The 23,833-nt window shown below is 46.3% G+C and overlaps 1 protein-coding gene across 4 annotated transcripts in view; it reads right to left on the reverse strand.

The window, feature by feature from the left end:
- LOC138521801 (E3 ubiquitin-protein ligase TRIM39-like) overlaps positions 1 to 23,833 on the reverse strand; it is a 185,912-nt gene that overhangs the window by 116,247 nt on the left and 45,832 nt on the right. For all 4 annotated transcript variants that reach the window (XM_069634911.1, XM_069634908.1, XM_069634910.1 and 1 more), the window contains exon 3: positions 7,344 to 7,574. In XM_069634911.1, the coding sequence (XP_069491012.1) occupies positions 7,344 to 7,574 (231 nt within the window). The remainder of the gene's footprint in view (positions 1 to 7,343; positions 7,575 to 23,833) is intronic.

A 23,833-nucleotide genomic window follows, 5' to 3' on the forward strand; every position in this document is an offset into this window, starting at 1 on the left:
CAATTTGTGGCAGGTGGGCTGCGACCCACTGGTGCGGCACATCTCTCTCTGCAGCGAGGCACCCAGGATGACGGGAGGGGGTGCCTCGTAACACCAACTTCTGCGACGCAAGAGGCTGTGAGCTTCACCCACTGGGGACTGCCGACTGTGCTCCAGCTTCTCTCCTAAAGGCCCTGGTCATTAAAGTTGGATGGTGTGGTGGGGGGCCATCTGCTCCTGCAGTGAAAGCCTGAGCTAGGTCAACAAATTGGCTCATAATTTATCTATTGGCCTGCACCCTGCCAGGATAAAGCACTGGGCATATGTCATCTGCACCCATGGAGGCCCTCTCTGAAGTTGGGTGTATAATGCTGCCCATTGCTCGACTGCCTTCTGACCCTGCGTCCAGTGTTGCCTTGCTGGCATTGACTTTTGGCCAATCTCTAGCGTCCACCTCAGCTTAACTCCCTCGTGGGTGCGCAATACAATCCCAAGTGGAAGTAGGGGCTACCCTGGGTGTGATATCCCTCTCCTGGCTACTGAATTTTAGGGCCTGCAAAAATATCACCATTCATGCCCCAGTCGCTGGACCCCTGGCCTGGAAGGTTGCGCTGGTACCAGCAGCATCAACATCAGCCTGCTTGCTGCGCTTGTCGAATCGCAGGCCCCTGGAGAGGTGTGAGGTGGGTCAGAGTTGAACTTGCATCTAGGGGGGACCTGCTTCTGGCCTACTGGAGGTTCCGTTGTGTGCCCACTGTGAGCTCTTGTCGACTTGGAATAGCGCTGGGTTGGGTGGGGGCCTCCCTGGTGACATTGGCATTGCTCACTGGGTGGCGCAGCTCTTGCAAGGGTGGTGAGCTGGCCAGAGTCTCACTTCGGTGTTGAAAAAATGGCAAAAACACCTAAGTTAGGAAAGCAGAGGGATATCTCCACAATGCTGCAGTCCGCAAGTGTCCTGAGGTGGTGACAGTACAGGGGTATGGAGTCGACCCACTCCCAGCCATGCTCACGCAGATGTCTATCAAGTTTGACCTTCAGATCTGCTCAATGAAATCTGCAAAGAAATCCACAAAAGCACAGAGAAACTCTCACACAAGATTCTGGCATTAGATAAAAGTGTTTCGGAAGCGGAACATAGGTTGTCAGAGGTGGAGTATACACTTTGCGAGCAGTCCTAGGAGGTGGGTTAGTGTACCAGTTGACTTGAGGCTTTGGAGGGCCATTGCAATGCCTTGGAGGATAAGCAGGAGGATGGGGAGAATCGCTCCCGTAAAAATAACATTCGGATCTGCGGCGTCTCTTCAGCGATGCGTGATGATGAACTACCTATCTTTGTGGTGGACCTCTTCCAACCTATTCTTGAACTGCTTGAGGAGGCGGAGATCGAACTGGACAGGACACACTGTCAGGACCAGGGCTGCCCTGCCCTAGGACAGACCTGTGGATGTGCTGTCCCAGGTTCACTTCTTCAAACTAAAGGAGCGTATAATGGTCACAGCTAGACCTGTATCGACCATATCTTTTTGCAATATGTCTCTTTCTCTGTACCAAGATTTGGCAGAAACGACTCTGGCGAAACGGAAGGTGCTGTAACCATTGACCGAGTGGCTGCGCACCAAGGAAGTGTCTTATAGATGGGGTTTCTTGACTGTGCTCCACTTTTCTTATCAAGGAAAGCTTTTGAGGGGGGGATGGAGAGGGTAGGGGGGTATTTACAAATGGTTACTGTGGGATGGGCACTTGGCTTATGGCCTTGTAATACAGTGATTCGAGAAGTGGTCACAGGGGGTGGACAGCCTGATACCCAGTGGAATGTTGACCGATGCTGTGGGTGAAGGGCAAGGTGAGGATCTGGTGTCAATGGGCACATGGAATGTACAGGGATTGAACTCCTGTGTTAAAAGGAAATCTGTTTTAAGCAAGCTAAGAGATGTGTCGCTGTCAGTGGTATTCTTACAACTAAAGCATAACCACAACAGTTTTTTGCTTCTGGGGGAAGGGGGTGGAGGGGGAGAAGCAGGGTGTGACTGTCTTGGTGGGAGAGCAGATACCAATCTCTAAGGTCAAGGTCCTTCGCAACCCGCAGGGGCGCTATCTCTGTGTTAAATGCCTGTTGTGGAAGCTACCATTGACGCTGGTTTCCCTGTATGTTCTCAATGTGGCTCAGGAAGCTTTCTTGGAGACATTCCTTCTTCAGGTCCTCCCTTTTGCTGAGGGGCAAACTCTGACTTGGGCTGGGGGTGGGGGTGGCTTTCAACTTGCTACCCAACCCCTTGATTGACAGGACTCTGCCACCCACCAAGCTTGATTTCAAGTGTGCCCAGGCATTTGGGCCATTTCTTCGGGAGATGGGACTGGTTGACTCTTGGAGGTTGGCTCACGGGGAGGAGAGAGATTTCACTTTTAATTTTTTATGAGGGGGTCCCGGCCCAGGAGGAGGTTCAGTCCCAGTATCTGCAGTGCGTAAATCTCCCAAGCATATCAGAGGAAGAGCGGGAATCCCTAGAAGCGCCTATAGTCCCAGGGGAAGTGGAGTGGGCTATTAAGACCCTAAAGAATAAAACCCCAGGCCCTGATGGGTTTACGGCTCCTAAGGGTGTTTCCATAACCGTCCTAAACCTCAAACATGGTAAGGATCTGGTCCTTTGCGATTCATATCACCCCATTACCCTTACTAACATGGACTCAAACCTCTTTACTAAGGTTTTGGCCAAGCGCATGATTGAGGTCCTTCCAGAGTCTCGTGCATCGTGATCAAATGGGATTTATCACGGGACGCAGCAGCCACGATAATGTGAGGTGTGTGCTGAAGCTACTGGAGATGGGAAGGCGTCTAGAGGCGGACCTGGGAACTATCGCATTGGACGCCCACAAGGCTCGATAGGGTGGGCTGGGGGTATCTGTGGAATATTACTGCGTTTTGGGACAGGGTTTATTAAGTGGGTAATGGCGCTCTACCAGAATCAATACACCTCCCTTCGAGTCAATGGGGTGCTATCGTCTAGCCTGTCTACCACCAGGGGCACAAGACAGGTTTGGCCGCCGTTTCCACTGATTTTCGCCGAGTATGGAGCCGCTTGCTAGCCGTATTAGGGCAAATAGGGCTATAGAAGGTATTCAGGTTGGGGGGGCGGGCTACAAGGTTTCTCTCTACGCAGACAATGTACTGCTACCCTGAGTAATCCCCAGGCTTCCTTGCCCAAGGTGCTGTGTGAATTGGAGGAATTTGGTCATATCTTTGGGTTTAAAGTGAATTATGATAAGTAGCATGGTTTTGATGTTTCGCTGAGGCCTCAGTAAAGGAGTGAGATTTGCAGCCTTGCCCTGATACAATGGTCTCAGGAGTATATCCCCTATTTGGGTGTGCGCATTCCTAGCAATACCTCGGAGATCTATCGATCTAACTTTCTGCTGCTTTTTCAAGAGCTGTCTGATGACTGAAATAAGCGGGGTCGGCAGGAAATCTCGTGGTTTGGCCGTATTGCAGCGGTCAAGATCAATCTTATTCCACGTCTTCTTTACCTCTCTATGGCACTTCCGTTGAGGGTCCCTGACTCAGATTTGTGTGCGCTTCAGGATAAGAATTTTAAACTCATCTGGGGGAATAAGCGTGCTAGGATTGCTAAAGAGGTGCTCCTGAGTCCTACTGGGGTGTGGGGCCTAGGGGTTCCTGATGTCTTTCGCTACAATTTAGCTGCAAAGCTCTCTCACATGGTCACCTGGGGGGACACTAGTTTACAGCCGAAATGGAAGGCTATTGAACAGGCTCAGTCAGCGGTTTGTTTACACCAGCTGCCTTATGTTGACAGGGGATCTCAGGGACAGGAGTGGGGATTCTTGTTATTGGCCACAACTAAGTGCGCACTCTATTATATGGGAAGAGCGCTGCGTAGATGGGGAATGACTAGGGGGTTGGGTCCTCTTATGCCTGTTTGGAATAACCCAGGCTTCCGGCCCGGATGTGACCGTGGGAGTTTTAGGAGATGGGTAGCAGGGGGCTCGACTTGCCTGTACCAGTTATATAAGAAAAATACTCCTATGTCTTTTAATGAGTGTAAGCTTGCCTTCGCACTGCCAGAAATGGAGCGGTTTTGCTACGCTCAACTTCGGCACTGGGTCTCACATTCTACCACAAAGCAGGGGGCCAGTAGGCCACTGAATGCCCTGGAGTTGACACTCCAGGGGGGCTTGTCCCGGGGCCGGGTCTCAAAATAATATAAGCTCCTGGACACAGGACCTCATGTGATGCATCTACCATATATAGAACAGTGGGAAACAGATTTGGAGGTGCACATAGAGGATGAGGCGTGGCTGAGGAAGTTTAGCATGATGCTTAAGTCCTCCAGATATGGCACTGATATGGAGTGTTCCTATAAATTCTGTTATAGGCGGTCTCTCACCCCGGAAAGGTGGCATCATGCATCAGTGGATTACTCACCCTCTTGTTGGCGGGGTTGTGATGCTGGAGGCTCTCCCTTTTATATGGTGTGGCTGTGCAGGAAGGTGAACCTTTTCTGAAAGAAGGTGCTCTCCAAAATGAAAGATATCACTGGGTTATTGGTTCCCATGGACATGCGGATGGTGGTGCTGGGGGATACAAGGCTGGGTCATTTTCCCTTACGGGCCACATTGCTACTTTCATTGGGTATCTCCTTCTGGCTGAAAAGTTGACTATCACTCAGAATTGGAAATCCGTCGATGATCTGGTGATACAAATGTTGTGGGTCAAAATATGGGACATCTTGGTTGTGGATAAGATCATGGCACTCTGTGAAGGGCGATATGGCAAATATGTTACGGTCTGGAAAACATTTATTGACTTTGCCAAGAACTATCCTGCTGTGGTTTCTAAGCCTCCTCTGATGCTGCACTTCTTGCTCTTGTAGAACGGGTTGTGTGGAGTAGAACTTGGGTTGGTCCAATGGGTAGGATGGGGCAGGGGCAAAATTGCAATGTGTATCCCCTATGGTCAGGACTGATCATGATGGACTGTCACCTGTTGCTGTTGAATTGTAGATTTCATGCATTTCCATTGCTGCTTCCCACAGAGTGTTAGATACAGGTTTTTTTAAAGAAAAAAAAAAAGTAGGCTAGACCTTTCTCTGAGCTGAGCTCAGAGAAAGAGCAGAATTCTTACTAGCCGGGGTGATCTCTAGAAGAAACATGCGACAAAGGGATCTAGTGGGTTTAAAGCAAGATCGTGTTCCTCTTAAATAGGTTGCTGTGCAGGAATCTTTGCACTAAGACAAGGGCCTTACATTTAAATCTGGCATCTACTGGAAGCCAATGTGATCTCCTCACTGTAAAATAAATATGAACATTCCTCAGAGTACTGGTGACTATTCTTGCAGCTGTACTTAACACCTGAAGTCTATGAATTATACTCGCCCTTGCTCCGAGTAGCAGAACATGGCAATAGCGTCTCAAGGTATGCTTGCACAATTTTCTACAGACCGAAAGTGGTAGTGAGTAAATGGTTCCAATCCTGGACCTGATGAGTGTCTCATACCAGATCCTTATGCATCCAACTGATCTTACAATGACTTTCATCTGCCCTCTAGGATTCTACAAGTTTGTCATGTCGTCACAGGGGATTTCCGGTGTGCCTCTGACTTTCCAGCAACTTTTACAGCACGCAATGGGCCATATAAACCTCCTGAAGGTGCTGGTCTATGTCAGTGACACTAGTGTGCCTGGCAAGACCCTGAAGGAGCACAACTGGAGGCACATGAAGGTGCTAAATGACTGGGGGAAGGGAGAATCAAGGGCTAAAGCTCCCGGTGGACAGGGGCCAGTTTTGTTGGACGAGCATCAAGTACTTCGGACACATCGTCTCCACTGATGGAATCACCCTGGACCCAGCAAAGATGGACACCCTCTTCACCTAGCCACAATCTCAGATCCTGAAGAAGTTGCAGCGTTTCCTTGGATTCTGCAACTGCTACTGGAGGTTTGTGGAAAGATTTCCCAAAAATGGCTCGAGCACTTGGGGACCTCACCAAGGGATATTTGTCTACCGATAAAAGCAAGAGAGTATAATCATCAGTCCCAAAATATTTACATCATCCGTGGGGCACCTTTGATGAGAGAAGGCTCTGGTCTACGCAGATCCCCATCAACCTTACATCCTGCATGTCGATGCAAGTGTGGAGGGGTTGGGTGATATCCTGTATCAGGAGACCAATAGTGAGATGAGATCCACTGCAGAACTACCCTTGGGCGGCCCTCGGACTACTGGACCGGAGGGATTAGAGACAGATGAGAGGTGGGAAAAGGGTAATAACAGTATATAAAGAGGTAATAGAGACTAGACTTTCCCTCCTACACCCTTCTCTTGCTCATAGCATCACAGACCATCCCCCACTACACTTTGTTTCCATCTGCTGATTTGCACAGACATCCTGAGCATTTTATGTATATGATATTGTATGTCACCAACTAGGACCAGTAGAAACCATTTGCAACAGTTTCCAATAGTATCAATTTAGTGACAATGGAGTTGTTTGTAGCATCTCCTGAATTGCTATGAAGGAAGTTGTAGTGGTGATTATATTGTATTGATTACATGTTTAATATAATTGTTTAATATCTCGATCTAGATATTTACATACATATTTTTGTTCAAAGATATCAATGTCCAAAAGCCACAACTGTATTTAGTAGACGTTGACATGAAGTGAGTGAGATATATACCCTTGCTGTAATTATCCTCTGCAGTTAGTTCTTCTCTTAAAGCCAGTGTGCCCTGGTATGAACCCCAGCTGACTATTTCCAAATTGTTTCTTCTGGATCCAGTTGCCAAAATATGGGTTTTTCTACTACTCCTGAATCTAGAAAGTTCAAGGGGCGATCTTATCTTACCCTTGTGCTGTTGACACTAGTTCTGATATGACGTCTCAATGGAGGAAATGCTGTACTACTGGTTCTATATCTGTCTGAGCCTCCCTCACCTACAGTAAAACCTCTTCCTGCTGCTAACACTTTTCTCTAACTCTGTTAACAGGTCTACATGGATGTTATGACGCTCTAGTTCTATACATTTCTGATCCCCTCTAACCTTCAGTAGATCCACATCTTGCTGCTGACACTTCCTCATCAGCTGTGCTCAGGTTCCTTGCAGTGGATCGCTGCTGTTACAGGTCTATAGATCCCAGATTCCCTCTCACCTTTAGCAGCTCTCTGTCCTGCTGCTGGATCCTCCGTTCTAGCTCTGGGATCAGGTGGATTACTGATCTAGTTCTATAGATCCCAGATCCCCTCTCACCTTCAGTAGATTCACATCCTGCTGCTGGCACCTCCTAAGTGATCAGGCCTCTGTGAGTGGATCACCTCTCTAGTTATACAGATCCCTGATTCCCTCTCACCTTCAGTAGATCCACATCCTGCTGCTGGCACCTCCTCTCCAGCTGTGTGAGCAGGTCCCTGTGGGTGCTTTGCTGCTTCTCCAGTCGGGTCAGTTTCTCCTGAATCTTCTTCACGTTCTCCTCTTGCTCCTTTTCCAGTCTGCTGAGCAGCTGCTGTTTCTCCTGCTCCAGGAACTGCTTCAGGTGTTCAAATATACTAAGGATTTTCTCTCTCTGTTTCATAATGTTTCCCTTAAAAATCAGATTTAAAACAAACAATAGACACATATTATGTTTCTGAGAATTATATTAACCATCATAGAATATCTTACATGTAACATTGGTAGTGGGTACCTCTCAATAACTCTTAAAATCATAAACCCAACACATGTGAATTACTAATTGGCAATGATTTTCTTTTTTATAAACCAGTTTTTATTACTTTTTTTCCATATTCGAACATCATTCATCATATCCTTGTTCAAATACACATTTGTGTTAGTGTTCACCATTCGTCCTATCCCATCCTCCCCCACATTCTATCCCTTTCTTCCCTTGCCCTCTATCCACTGCCTCCCCCCTCCTGTAGTATCTCGTACCAATGTGCCCCTTCTCTCACACATCCATGCCCCATTTCCCTGATATCTTCTGATACTTCCTCATGGACCCCCTATTCCTGTACGTGATCTCCTCAATTCTGCTGCAACGGTCCATTCCAATCTCTCATGTTCTCAAAGTGGGCATTTCTTATGTCCCCCATTTTGCTGCTACGTCCGTTTTTACCACCTTCGATGGTATGTGGATTAGTGTCTCTTCCCCTCTACTTCCTTCAAACTCCCCCTTTATATGCAGCGACATCATCTTAGGATCTCTTGAAAATGTGTCCCCCAGTAACCTCAAATGCTCGTTTGTAACATTGTCCCAGTAGGTCTTGACCTTCGGCACTCCCATATTAGATAAAAGAATGTTCCTACTTCCCTTCCACATTTGAGACACACGTCATCATTTACTCTACCCATTTTATGCAGTCTATCTCAAGAATAGTATAGTATGAGCCTCAACATGAATGATACCTTAGCCTCTCCTGAAGCCACTAGCACTTTTATTGTCTCGGGAGGATAGGTCAAGGGCAACATGCTCGCCTTGGAAGCAAGACGAAATGGAGCAACACAGGTTCGATCCCCGGGTACAGGCTTAGAAACCTCTGGGTATTAAGCGCGTTATAAATAACCTATCATATCATATCCATTTTTCCCTTTCCCCTCTATTTTCTCTGTGAATAGATTAATCTCCAGGGGTTGGGGGTATCCGAGGAATTCCCCTCCAAATTGAGCTTCTAAGGCATGTTTTAGTCTCATGTATGTGAAGATTTTTTCCTAGCCCCGTCCATATTTTTCCCACATTGTTCAGAATGGGTTATCTCTCTATTGTCCACTATATCTCCCAGTCTGCATATTTCCTTTTCCACCTAATGTAGCTGCCAGTTTATGCAGGTCTTTAATATTGGGATTTAAAGAGGCCCAGTCAGTAGAATACGTGCCCCTGCTGACCGACTTCACAAGATCCATAGTGTTATCACGGTCAATGGGTGTAACCCATAAGCATCTATCAAGTAATATCCTGTTGTCAGCAAAGAGAGCGCTGCCAGGTGATATAACAATGTTGAAAAAAAACAAAGGTTCCCTAAAGAAATTGGACGAAGTTAGGACAGCAATCAAACATCAACGTCAACAATATAGAAATTGGCTGAAATCTCATACAGTTATTATTGAACAAGATCGAGCAGAATCCATGATGAAACTTTTAGTAACCAAAAACACCCATCAAATCTGGGCCATTCTTAACACAGGTAATTCCAGATGTCCTGCTTCTATCTCTAACGACATCGCTGCGGCCAAATGGGAATCACATTTTGTTCAAATTTACAATAAGCCATCGTTCGGACCAAAGATCTCGACAAATAAACAAAAGAAGTGGGATTTAAAAATTGATTCATTAGACATTGAAAGAGCAATATGCGGTTTGAAGAACTCTCACGCTACTGGTCCGGACCTGATCACAAACCTGATGCTCAAAAAACATGCACCACAGTGGGCAGTCTTCATTGAAGCGCTGTTCACGACACTCTCCACAACCAGGCGGATTCCCGAGGCTTGGCGAGAAGCAATAATAGTGCCAATTTACAAGAAGGGCAATCGGGCTGATCCGACCAACTATCGCCCGATTTGCCTCCTGGACACGCTTGGAAAAATCTTTGCTGCATTTTTGCAACAAAAATTGGAAGCGTGGGCCTGTCGAGAAGAGATCTTTGACATTCGCCAAACTGGTTTCACCAAAGGAGTGGGAGTGGAAGTTAATTTGTTAATATTGAATATATTAAAACTTGAAACTTTAAGGGCGAAGAAAAAAATGTTCCTGGCCTTTATTGAAATGCCCAGGGGTTTGACAAAGTAAATCGTGGTAAGATTTGGCAGAAACTATCCAACTGGAACTGCCCATCAACCATACTCAAACCAGCAAAAGCCTTACACACTGATACAGTGATTTGGTTTTGCCTAAACAACCAAGGTGACCTATCAGAAAATATAACAACTAAAAAAGGGGTAAAACAGGGCTGCCCCTTAGCCGCCGAATTATTCAAGTTATTCATTTCAGACCTGCCTAGACACCTAGATCAAGTTCAATGCTTTTCTCCAAAACTTAATAATACCCCAGTCAATTGCATAACCTATGCTGATGATCTTGTTCTCATGGACTTCACGCAGATCGGCCTGCAACGACTACTGAACAAACTATATAAGTATTTAAATCTAAACGACCTGGAAATAAACACAGAAAAAACTAAGATAATGACCATTGGGTCACTGGGTACGAAGAAGGAACAAGCTTTTAGGTGGAAAATTGCAAATGAAACACTAAGTCCCGTCAGCTCTATCCGCTACCTTGGTATTATGTTTAACATCTCATTAAATGAACATCACTGGAGATTAGAACTAGGCAACCGAATGACGCAATTCAGCATTCAAGGTGCTAAGATCTATAAAGATTATGGGAAATTCACACTAACACCGGTTATCATGTTCTACCTACAAAAAGGAGTCCCAGCCATAACATTTGGTGCAGAAGCCGGTTGGAATATTGATTTCCTTTACTGGCAAAGACTAGAGGGTCAATTCTGGCGGCATGTCCTAAGATTTATTTCACTGACAGCTCTACGTTACAAACTGTCCTTGAATTCATTGCACTCCTGTGTCATTTGGAAATCGTTGGCGACCATGCGTAAAATGAGTCTGAATCCTCCAACTCCCGCATATCACATTTTTCGGAAAAAAAAGCGAGTGGCAGGTCAATCTTATTAGAGGAATGGAAGCGACTTTTGGAAGAAACTTTGTCCAATACCGACCTAAAGATATCAGACTTGATCAAATGCCCACAACGTGCGAAAAAGCTATTTGAATCCCGGTGTTGGATTACAAACCAAGAACAACGCAAAAAAATGCAATCGACCCTGAAGTCTGGAATAGGTGAGCACAAACTGAATGTACAAAGTCGCTATTTGACAAATTGCCCGTCACGCCATCATCGAGAACAATTTCTGAGATTACGACTAAACGCGCTAAACACCAAAGAAATGTTGTGGCAAAGACATAACAAAGAAATAAAAGACAATCTTTGTCGCCACTGTAATCTCGAAATAGTGGGCCTCATCACGACTTGGGCGGTAACGGTAACGCTATTAGCGCGGGCGGTATTAGCCCTACCGCCGAACTCCCCGGCGCTAATAGCGCCGGATCACGAGTTCGGCGGTAATGTAAGTCAGTCCCCATTCCCCACTGAGCCCATTCGGGAATGCCCCATTCCCCATTGGGCTCAATGGGGAATCTTCGCGCTAATACCGCCGGCGGATTTCCCGCCGGCAGTAATAGCGCACATTTTCGGCGGATTTCACCCCAGCTCAGAGCTGGGGTGAAATCCGCCGAAGCCCTGATTCGGCGGACCCTTAAATCCGGCGGTAATAGCGCTACCGCCGGATTTAAGGGTTACCGCCGAAGTCGTGATGAGGCCCAGAATCACTACAACATCTTCTAACAGTATGCCCAGCTACCAGCATACAGCAAGCGTCTCATCTTGGGAGATTTGCCCCAGTAGACAACAACATGGAAAACTGGTGGGCACATGTGACTGCGGGTCACAATGTAAAACTGACCTGTGCAGTCGTGGACTATATGGACTTGATATTGAAGAAAGAATATGCCTAACCTGATGACAAAAAATGATGAAAAAAATGTATTGCGTGATTGTTGGAGACGCACACGACAAGGATGTCTAGTTTAGTTTACTTTTATTTTTTTCCCCCTTCTCGTTTCTTTTTTCCCTTTTTTGTTTTATGATGCTAATATGGAGTCTGATGCTTGATTTGGTTGAAGGACTTTTGGTTGAAGGACTGGATTGCTTATCTGCTTATTTGTGTGGTTGTAACAAAAGTTTAATATTTTAATTCCTTTGCTTTTAAGATCGTTGAACTGAAGTTTCAATAAAAAATATATATATAGATATATATATATATTGGGATTATCCCAGATTGGGGACTGTCTGGTAGCTTTCCCCTTCCATCCAATTGTGTGTGTATGACTTCCTTCCTGATCTGCACCACTCTCTGCCCTGCTTGGGGGAAGAGTACGCTGATCCCGGCTTCCGTACAGTATGTGTAATGGGGTTCCACCTTCCATTCGCGCCAGTTCCAGTCTTGTGTGTGCCAGATCTCCCCCTCCAAATATTCACTTATTTGCTACCACCAAATAAGCAGACCGCAGTAAATTCCGAACTCACATAAGGTACCCATTATCCTAGGGCCCCTTCTTCTGGGATCCCCTAGATGGATCAGAACATCGTCAGCATATAGAGAGATTTTATCTTCCCAGTTCCCGACCCATCGGAACCCTTGAATTGTTGGATCCGCTTTAATGTGCTTGGCTAGTGGTTCGATCGCTATGAGGAATAGCAGCGGTGACAGTGGACATACTTGTCTCGTGCCCCGCTGAAGCAGGAAGATACAGGATGTGTGCCCATTCACTCTAACTTTCATGAGTGGTTGTGCATTTAATAGTTTCGTTCATCTTATGAAGCTTGGGCCCAGGCCTACCTTTTCCAATGCTGCTCACAGGAATTTCCATCGGAGTCAAAAACCATCTCTGAGTCTAGTGCCAATATTGCTTGGGGACCCTCCACTGAGTCCGATAATGCAGACGTTTTATGCACCCTTCTCAGGTTCATCCTTATTACTCAGACCCTCCAGCTAAATGCCGCAAAAATGGCCGTTTTGCGCAAAATGACGTGAAAACGGCTGTTTTGTGCAAAAACAGCATCTTTTAAAAAAATATATATTTTTTTTAAAAGTAATCTGCAAAAATTACTGTTTACAAAAAAAATTACTTAGGGTGCCGGGTTCTCAACTTTTTTTTTGACGCAAGAAATGAAATGCGCCAACACATCTCATCACTTGCGCCCAAAAAGAGAGCAGCCCAATCCACAAGGGACAAATGAATGGGCTATTTATATGCGCCCCCATTCAGATGGCCTTTTTCACCTCCTTGATCAAATAAAGTGGCGTTTCTGCCAATTTAAAATCACATCACTCGTTTCCAAGCAAGATGCACTTTTAAATGTGCAGAATTTGTAGGCAACCCTACGCGCACGGGATGTGGGGGTGCTACTGCATGACAGGGTCTTTCCTGACCCTATCATGGATTTCTTTTAAGGTATGAACCGCTGCTGTGTCGCTTGTATTTCTGTTCCTCAAACAGGATAAAAATGCATTTTTTGGGTCGCATTTTACAGTGGCAGGCCACTGAAGGGCCTGTCCCTGTGAAAGGCGCTGGGAGCTTGCAGAACACTGTCGGAGAGCGATTCTATTCAAGGTACTACCCATTTTGATGACAAAAATCGATCAATTGGTATAATTTGACCTATTTCGTCCAGTACTATTCGATCGATTTTTATAAATACCGAACATGTGTTACGGGGGTGTCACCCGCTCCCCAAGTTCAGTATTTTTGAGTTAGGGGGTTGCAGGGTGTTCCCCACTTCCTCAAAATTGGAGGCGGGGACAGAAAAAAAAAGAAAATAACGAAAAAGGGACCCTCCGGAGATTGGAATCCGACCCATGTTAGAGGGACGGATCTGACAAAGCAGGGTTGCAGGGGAAGCGGCAGCGAACAAGCAGTTAAGTAGGGAAAGGGGTGGTGGTGAAAGGTACATTTTGGGTTGTTTGGCTGAAGTGCAAATCAATTTCCAGCTAAATGGACTATGGTCAATTCTGCCGCAAATAATTACACTTCGGTCAAACAACCCAGAACACCATTCAAGGCAGCTGGCCAGCGCACAATTTGCACTACAGCTCAAGCCTGTGCAAATGCGCCGGTCACATTTGAGAATAAGGTGACCTGCTCATTTCCAAAAATGAGTTGTCTAAAACTAGCATATCCTCGGCTTTATTTTTAAATGCCCCATTTTTTGAGGATCTGGGTCAAAATCTACATTTTAAAAAAATAAAAAAAGGGTTACACTATGAGAGGGAAAGGGGAGAGAGAGGGAGAGTGATGAGTGAGATGTGATGTGATAGACAAGAAAGCAGAGGGAGAGCAGTGGATCAGAGGAGGAAGCGGTGCACAAGAGAGCAGAGGAAGCAGTGATGCGGTGGGCCTGAAATCTGAGAGCGAGCGGAGGTACAGAAAGTAGAGGGAGCGTGTGGTCAGTGAGCCAGAAAGCAGAGAGGAAGCGGTTGTCCGGAAAGAGGCAGTGAGCTGCAGATTGGAAAAAAGGATGAGGGAAGAGTGCGATAGAATGGGAGAAAGGATGCAAGATGCAGAAGCAGCACAAACGAATGAAGGACTGTATATTGCATGAGGAATTGAGTGTAAAGTGTGAGTTGGGAGTATGATTTGGAGTGTGGCAGGGGCTGGGCAGTGCAAATTGTTACTTCACAGTGTGACATCACATGTCAGTATTTGTATGACAGAGTGAGAGGTTCAGGAATGCAAGTTGTGATGGGGATTTGGTGAGATGTGTGTTGGTGAGAGAGGTGTGTGGGTGTTTGGAGAACATAGAAGGGGAATATTTTCAGCATTACAACTGATAATGATCAATTTAGTTAATACTATTAAATAGGCATGCACATTAAACCAAAAATGTAGTCAAATCCAACACTGTTCTGCCAAGCCATATACATCTGGGACCCCTCCTATTAAATTAATACAAAAGATACATAATAATGATACCCTAGCTCTCTTGTAGCCTTGCACTCTGCCTATTTCCTGCAATGTGGCAATCTTACACAATCCAGTTAATATAAAATGTTCTGCAAAAATGCTGCAATAAATAAAGGTTTGTGCCGCAAAAATTGCCATTTCATGCCGCAAAATTTGCCATTTTATGCCGCAAAATCCTGGATGGTCTGAATTTACTTTTCCTGAAACAAAACAACATTGATGTGAGTGTATTACCTATGCTTTTAACCCCTACTAGCCTTGTTGCTAGTATCTTGGCTAGGACCTTTGCCTCTCCATTCAGCTAAGATATGGGATGGTACGAGGCACAATTCTCACGTCTCGTGGGAGTCTGCCTTGTGGTGCACAGCTTTCCATGAACATGTCCCACATTGGCTTGACCACCTTTCCAAAATTCAGTCGGGATTTCCATTCGGTCCCGGGGTTCTCCCTGATTTTAAGCTCTTAATTGCCTCTTGTACTTCCGCCATCATTATCGCTTTATCCATTACTTTAATGTTGATTCATTTATCTGTGGCAGGTTTAACTCAGCTAAATGTCTCCCAATTTCGATCTCTGTAGGCGCTGGGACTGCCCCAGGTAAAGATTTGCATACTCGTCTACTATTTTTTCCCCCCTTCTGGGTAGATTGTTACCTCTCATTACTGATGCCCTTAACCAATCTGGACTCCTCCTCCCTTTTCTCCAACCATGCAAGCATCCTTCCACCTTTGTCCCAGAGTTCATACACTCTGGCATTCGTGGCCCAGTATGCCTTTTTTTGCCCCGTCCGTCGCCACTACTGTAGAGAAGGAGCCAAGTACCCCCACCAAAAGCTCCGCCCCCATGTTGCCTATATGTTGGGAGCCAGAATGTGAGACACGTGCAGTACCAAGGAAAATGCCTGTCCCGCAAAGAATCCTTGAAACAAGGTATCCACTAAGGAAACCCTATATGCATTCACAAAGATATGATGGCCTTTTGGACAAAGTCCCGGAGGAAGTGTGAAAAAGAGCAAGAAAGAAGACTGGTGACGTCATGCAAAACAGGAGGACTGACGCACCCAGAAAAGTTGCAAGAGGCAAAAGAACATAAACATTCTATGTGAACTGAAGAGGAGGTTTTAAAGATGAGCAACATTTTGGGCTCGAGATGAAGATGCTCATGCTAAAGAAACGATGAAGATGCAGTAACGCAAGTAGACAAAGGGCCTCATTCCGAGTATGGCGGTAAGGGATAGCGGCCACCGGTAACGAGACCGGTAGCGGTGATCCCTTACCGCCATACTCCGAGTTCCCTTTGCTTTGAGCAGGTGTTAAAGTCGAGGGTGCAAAGGGGCCTCCAAGCCAATAACGGTGACCGTAATGAACGGTCACCGTTATTTGCATCTTCCCCATTCCCATTGAGCTCTATGGGGGCTCATTTGGGAATGGGGAAGAGCCTTGGTGAATGGGGAATTACCGCCCCGCCAACCTTGGAATGGGGCGGTAATTCCGCCATCCACCAAGGCGCTGCCGGTCCGGGTACGGCGTCAACCAAGGCGTTAATAGCGCCATTGGTTAGCGCTGTACTCGGAATGAGGCCCAAAGTGATCTTAAGGCTGGCTACGTAGTGAATAGATTGTGGCGATGCGCCAACGTATATACATAGGAATGTATGGAATATGAATGCTCCACAATGCACTTTAGCAGAGCTTGAACCCCATGAATGGAAAGGATTTCAGTGTGGCGCAGTTGGAAAACAGCTAATGGCGAAGGAAAATTCAAGAACGGTTTGGCTGGCCCAGCAGCAAGAAGTCAAGGCCACCGTGAGCCCGAGTGCTCATCCAGTAGTTACATGAACGTGGGAACGAAACAAACCTCTGTCTGAGGTGGAATGGAAAAACATTGAAACATCAGAGGTTCATCATTTAATAGTATTAAATGCAGTGAAGAGCTCAGAAATGCGGTCTCAGTCACATGGTCAGATCAAAATAGACATGGGGTCGAGCCACACAGAAACCAGGAGACAAACTATGCCTATACTCCCTTTTATTCTCAGGCACAGATAACTTCTACAAGGCCAAGTTCAAAGCCTTAATTGACTGGCAGACTAATTGGGTGGGAAGCAATGGTCAAGAGCAGCCCACAAGCACATGGGGTACCAGCCTGCGTGCTGCTAGCGTGTGGAATATTCAACAGGGGTACAAGGGTGCCAGACAATTATAGAGGGCCACATAACAGAGAGCCCTATAGTTTGCATAACCAATGAGACATTGTGTATTTGATGACGCTCATAATGACTTGCACTAGAAGAGGGCTTAGTTGCCCACCTGATGTTAGAGACCCAATCACTATCCCCGTCAAGTATGGAACGTATACTTAGATGATCCCTTTAAGCCTATTACTTTCCCAAGTAGGTTTTTGTAGTTTGCCACGTGGCATGACATCACCGATTACAAGTTTTTACTATAAAAGTTTTGTTTTTTATAAAATGTGTTGAGAGAAATCGAGCGTACATCCATTGATGTCCGTTGTAACTCCCTGTTTTAGACAACTGCAAATAAAACAGTACCTTGTTTTGCCAACTTCATGAGTCGTTTATTGATGTTTGAGTAAGATCTGCAGCCCCATCTATCTCCAAGTATTGCTACCTCATCTTAAAAAGCCCTACGTCTACGGGTTCACGTGGTAGCAGAGGTAAGATGGTTAAAGATCCGTCGACCCAGTAGGATTTTAAGGTTCTCGGAAATATTGGATGTCCTCTGCCATTTAGCTAGGCTTCCTGTGGATAGCAGCCGAAACCAAGTTCTTGCAAGACAAAGGAAGCAGGTGGGACGGGTCCCTCTTTCACAGAATTCCCCTCCCGGTTTCTACAGGCAGCTGAGCGGACCAAAGGCTGAAGTGGCTGGTTGAGGAGGAGACGATCCCGAGGGTCAGGAGATGAAAAGCAAATGGTGAGTAGATTGAGAAAGGTGTCAAACAATGAATGAGCATTAAGTAGGGAAGGTGATAACGGGAGGAAAGTAACGGAGGGTTGGTGGGGTATTTGGTTTATTGACAAAGAGCATCAAGTAAGTGAAGGACGAGGAGCGGGACGTCTAGAAGAAGTTATTTTAAAGTCCAAGTGGACATACCTAGGCTACGAGCGAACAGGGTTCGCTAAGGATGATAACTTACACTCCAATCCGAGCAATTTTAGGGGCGAGAATAGCCACGAGGAGCGCTAGCGGAAATTTATGTTGGGGCCGGCCAGTCTGTCGGTTTGTATATTGTATGTATTGTATGTGTTAAGGAAATGATGAAATATTGAAGAGCGACAAGTAATAGATTGTGGTAAAAGGCTTGGATATGATTATTTATTTATTTAGTTGAGTGATGATGGTATTTGAATAGGTAGATTGAAGTAAAGTGAGAAATGGGGGTTTGGAACTGCGACTATTGGTGCACGCTCATATTGTATTATTTTTCTGAAAAATATTTCTCTGTGTAAAATAACAGTAAGTATTGACAGTCGATTTTGACTAGTCATGATGGAAGGTGTTACTCCACTCATACACCTCTGCAAACAGCTGCCAAAACACGCACCCAAGCTTAAGCAATACAGTGCAGAATGGGTTAAGGGCACGGCAAATAAAATGTTCAAGCCATGGCCACAAGGGGCATGGCTGTCAAAAGCAGTTTTATAATACATGACCGCGTACTTGCACGCTGCGTACACGCAAAGAAGTTGGAAAAAAGGTTAGCTAGCCCAGAGATTTGGAAAATGTACCAGGAGGAAAGGGAAGACCCGCCTCCTGAAGACTGGATGCATAACCAATGTAAAGAGGGGGGTGTTGAGCTTTCTGATCCCCCTACCGCACCTGAAGTAAATGGCAATAGTACAAAAGATGAAGGATGGTATCCATTAAGAGAGCTTAAGGCAGCAACAGGATACAGTAATCCGATACATGAGCCGCCTGCGTATAGCAGCGATGAGAGTCCACAGAGAACTCCAGAAAACGATGTGATCTCTAAAGTCCCACGGGACAAGGAGAAAAGTGAACGGTCAAGTATGTCCTTAGATATAGAACGAGAAATAAAGAGATGGAAAGGAGAAAAAGACAAAGCTGACGATGTAGCGCTCATAGAGAATGAATGGATGGGTGGTCAGATATGGCTCAAACTTGATGGAAAGAGCATCGAGGAAGTACAGCAAAGGGAAAATCAGGACAAGCAAGATAAAAAAAACAGGGAACAAAAGAAACGAATGAAAGAACACGAGGCTAAAAGAAAGAGTAGACAAAGACGAGAACAACTGTATCAGGATGAATAGTTAAGAAAAGAGGAGAGAGCAGAAGAGCAAAGAAAATATGACAATAGGCAAAGAACAATCGAAGAATGAGACAGGCTAGAAAAGAAAAGGGAACAAGAGGAAGAACAGAAATTAAGAGATAAAAGAAGGCAAAGACGTTGAGATAAAGAAGGGCATAGGGCAAACGAGAGAAGTGAAAAGACAGGAAGAGGAAAGGGTTAGGGAGGAAGCAAAGAAACAAAGAGAATTTGATGAGGAAATGGAATGAAAGAGAAGACAAAGGACACGCGACATTGATCGCATTGAGAAGGAACTAATGGAACCCAGTCCAGTGGTATTATGGGAGGACATAGAAGAGTTCCTCCCATCACAAGAACCAATGCCACGACCCTCTAGAGTAAATCTAGAGGATAATTTTGGGATAGGACATATCGGAGACAGAATCGAGAAGGCTTATCAAGAGATGAGGACAAAAAGTGAATCGAGAAATAAAGGGAAAGACAATTGTTCTAAAAGTGTCCAGTTGCAAGGCAAAGACGGGGGCCTGTTCAGCCTCGAGCATAGAGCCTTGTCTTTGGACAGGCTGACTCTAAACAGAGATGAGAATGATGACAGCCATACTAGTTGGGGACAAGATATGTCAGACGAAGAAAGAGAAACCTTCTTTGGGGAGGAGGGCGCTGGTGCGTGTGGTCCCGAGGGGTGTTTTCAGAACGACAAGGAAGTGAGATAGTCGGATCTGGACCTACCCAAAGAAAGGACGCCAGAGCCTCTGGCACGGCCAGATCCACCCAAAAGGAGATCTCTTAGTGAGAGGGGGGGGGGACTTGCCACCCTATGTGAACAGGCTGAGGTCATTACCAGGGAGAAGGCGATCGGGAACCATTGTCCCTACTGTGGATAGGCAAACAATGGGAGTCGATTGCAATTTTGAGATTTCACAGTTCCCCTTGTTAAAAAAGGAGGGGCCAGACCACAGTATATCCCATGGCCCCAAATGGATAAGGATAATCTATGGTGTAAACTCCTGAGTCTGACCCCGGGTGCTGGAAAATGGATCTATGAATTAGAGAAAATGACAGGAGAAAACAAGCTAGCTATAGGAGACATTAAGGGTCTTCTAGCAGCTATCCTTGCGGAGAAGGCTGATGACATTTGGACGAGAGCAGGATACGCAAGTGTCACAGCACAGAACACAGCGCATGACGGGCGCCGTTTAATAACGGCAGTCTGGAAAGCACTTAAGAGTACGATATCCTGATACATCCGACATGGATGCAATTATGGCACGCACGATGCAGGAAGGCGAGGATCCGCTTATTTACATTCAGAATTTTCAAGAGCAGTGGTGTTTGGAAATTCGAGAGCCATGGGGAAAATCTATACCTGTATTCTATCATATATTATGCCAGGGACTGCCAGACAAGGTACGGAGACAGCTCAAGAAGCTCGTGGGAATGGAGGAAAATCCGTGGGCAGAAATACAGCTGACCATTGCGTCTGTTGCAGGAGAAAAATAGAAAGAGAGAAGATGCTTGGAAGATCGAGGAAGCTAAGTTAGTGCAAAAGAAGTTGTCGAAATATGCTATAGAAGGGGAAATGTTAACTAGCGGAGAAGGGCCAGGATCGCAGCAGACAGCAGGCATGCCGTATGTGAATAACCAACGACAGTAGGATCAAGGAGGAAACAGATATATGCCGAGAGGCAGGGGAGGCTTCCGCGGAAGAGGAGGCTTTCAGAATAATCAGGGACATTTTCAGGTGGTTTTCAGAATATGCAGAATGATAGTCAAGGCATGCAGGGAGGGCAAATCAGAAGACTCCCTCCTGTGTGTTGGACATGTGGAATGACAGGGCACATTGTGCGAACATGTGGGAGCCAAGTGTATGTACAGAATGGGCAATTCTCAAGAGGGGAAAGCCGCTTATCCTCCAGAAAATAGCCCACAAGGTAGGGACGGATTTGCCCAAGATCAGACAGTGCCTCAACCACAAGCGCTGAGAATGCAACAGGCTTTGCAACCACAGCAAGCACCATTGAGTCCACCGCAAGGGCAGTCACAGCATGCACCCATGCAAATACAGCAGAGTGCAAACACAGGACAGTTATTGACTCCTAGAATAGGGGGTGTCTCTATTGATGGTGGGAATCCTTTTACGGGCAGAGGAATAAGTATGTATCCACAATAGGACAGCTCACACAGTGACTTGATGTGTTCAGTACTATCAGTGACGCCAAATCCTCAAGAGGAACCAAGGGTTGACGTTACCATAGGAGGCAAATCCTTTTACTTTTTAGTAGGCATGGGTGCAACTCGCTCATGTATACGGGAGGGAAAATGTTTGTTACGTGGAAATGCCATGAATGCGCAAGGTTTCTCTGGGGCTACAAGTAGAGTTCCTTTCACTGAAAAATAGCCAGTCTCTATAGGAGAATGTGATATGCATGTCCCGTTATTATATTCGAAGCAGAGACCAGTTAATATACTGGGCCGAGATTTAATGACAAAGCTAAACATGATGATTTCATTCACTGATGAAGGCGTAGTGTGTTCAACGCCAGGAACACATTATTTAAACGTGGGTGAATTTCTCATTGCATTTACAGGGCTAATAGCCATACGAGGAATGCTGTTAGAACCAGTAGTCTTTCATAACGGGGTACGCATTTTGTTAACGTGGCTACCCTGTTTCGTGGGCAAGATTATGAGAATACCTCATTGTAAAGACTGGAGGGGGTATCTGTACTCCTGCTCTAGCACAGAACACCCAAGCCAAGGTTCTCTATTTGGTAGCTGTGGACGAGTAACCAAGGCTTAAGCTCTCAGGAGGTGATGCGGGCTGATTCTTAATTACAGTGTAGTCCCCAAGCACCCACAAAGGAATGTCCACACACTATGTTAGTGATAACACAGTTCTTTATATAAGTAAGGTCAAAGTTATATACACACACAATAACACACTTTGTGCTCAAGTTAATCTACAATGGCAAATATATACCGTTTCTATGTGGTACCACAATTATACTTTGATTCCATTAAAATGCATTAACTGCACGCAGTTCAAATGTCATACAAATCAGAAAATAAAGTGAACCAACAATACACTTAGGAGGGAAGCAGGTTGGTTAAAACAATTCTCAGAATACTGGCCCCATTACCTAGACACAGTTCTGTGTGAGGATCCCCCCACCTGGGCAACCAGTAAATAAAGATATAATACAAGTCCAGTCCATATATTGTTTATAGGAGTATTATTTCGTTCTAAATAGTTCTACCACCCCAATGTAACTGGAATAGCAGAGTTCGACGTCCGGTCGTCAACGGATCCTTCTTGAGTGGCTCCCTTTAAGGCAGGAGCCACGGATCGTCGAGATCCCTCGAAGAAATGGTGAACAAAGGCGTTGAGGCAGCAGCTTCGGTCCTGGCGGTACTCGTCAATGATCAGTCGTGGACGTCCTGCGAAGACGAGGTGTGCAGTGCACCTCGCCGACAATTGTTTGTTGCCGCAAAGAGTCTATGAAGAACTTTGGCCCAGCAAGTGCATCGAGTCGTCAGCGTCTCTGTGGTCTTCAGGTGGCGGGAAACCCATGGAGCATACTCCTTGGCGCGTCAGCGGCCTTGACTTTGCCCGGTGGGACAAAGTGGTCGACGGTCCAGGCGAGAACGTCCTTGAATTCATAGTGTCTTAATCATTGGAGCGTTGCGGCTCCGGTCGTCAACAGCGCAACGTCAAGCGGTCCCCGTTTCGGGGCAACACAACTTCGATGGGCCTCCAGCGGTTATAGCAAACCTGCACACCCTGGTTGACAACGGTGGACGGCTGTCCGGTGCTTCGCTTCGTTCTCCTCGGCAGTCCCCGTCTCCGGTTGACAGTCTTTCGAAGGCTGGCTTCCAGGGCACTGCGGCGAAGGTTAGCGGTGCACGATGGCCCCTCGTAGCTTGGGAAGAGGTCTCCTAGCCAGGTCCTCTCTTGGATCAGTTTCTTGAAGGCCCAGCAGCTTTCAGATTGTGATGAAGGTAACAGCAGTCAACCTGCTTCTTCCGGCTTGGCTTCGAGATTAAGCACCAGTTTCGACTTCAACTTCTGAACGATTTCTAGCAGCGAGAGGCCCCCAGATATACTGTTCTGTCTCTCATTCACTCTGCTGGGTCACACTCAGGCAACCAATCACTCAGAAGGGCATTCAGGCAGTCAGGCAGCCAATCAGGCTCACAGTGCATTCAGTCCATTCTCCACCCTCCAGACACTCACAACAAGGAATGTGGATTGGGACAAGTACCCAGCCATTCAGCACTCCACACTGCATTCATACCAGTATCGGGCAGGGCTGTCTCATTCATTGTATTACATACCAGAAACCAGACACCCATAACATGAAGTGCATATTGGTCACACACTCCATTCACCCAGGTCCCACCCACAGGGTGTACCCACAACATACAGTCACTGGGAAGGCTCCAGCCAGTCTGGCCTGGACTTCCCCACAACACCATATATAGAACTTCCACCCAACAGCCAGTTAGGGGGAAGGGACAGAGTCAGGGCTTCCCAGGACTTTGGGAAAAACAAGGTAACAGGCAATAGAAAGCAAGAAGCCACAGGGGCCATCTTGTCTCCTATCAAGAATCAACTGATTCCAATGGCAGGGCCTGTGAATCCCGGAATGGAGGAAACTCAGAGCACCTGTCAAGTTCAGCATGGAGCTGCCACCAGCCAATACCCTGCTGTGTGGGCCGCACACAGGTGCCCAAAAACATACACTTGGGGCACCGGGTTGGGCCCCCACCCATTGGTGCCATAAGGGTATCCCAAGGGTCTGTACACCAAACCAAAAGAAGAGGAAGAGCTGCACTGCCAGGAGTCCCACATGGACTCCTGGGCAGAAAACAATACAGAACACACATGAAAAAGGACTACAGGACAAGGACAGGGAGGCCCAGTCCCTCCAATGCATTTCCAGCATCACACTGA

This window comes from Ambystoma mexicanum, chromosome 13, assembly GCF_040938575.1.
Source record: "Ambystoma mexicanum isolate Mex_15411 chromosome 13, UKY_AmexF1_1, whole genome shotgun sequence".
In the NCBI taxonomy this organism is placed as follows: Eukaryota; Metazoa; Chordata; class Amphibia; order Caudata; family Ambystomatidae; genus Ambystoma; species Ambystoma mexicanum.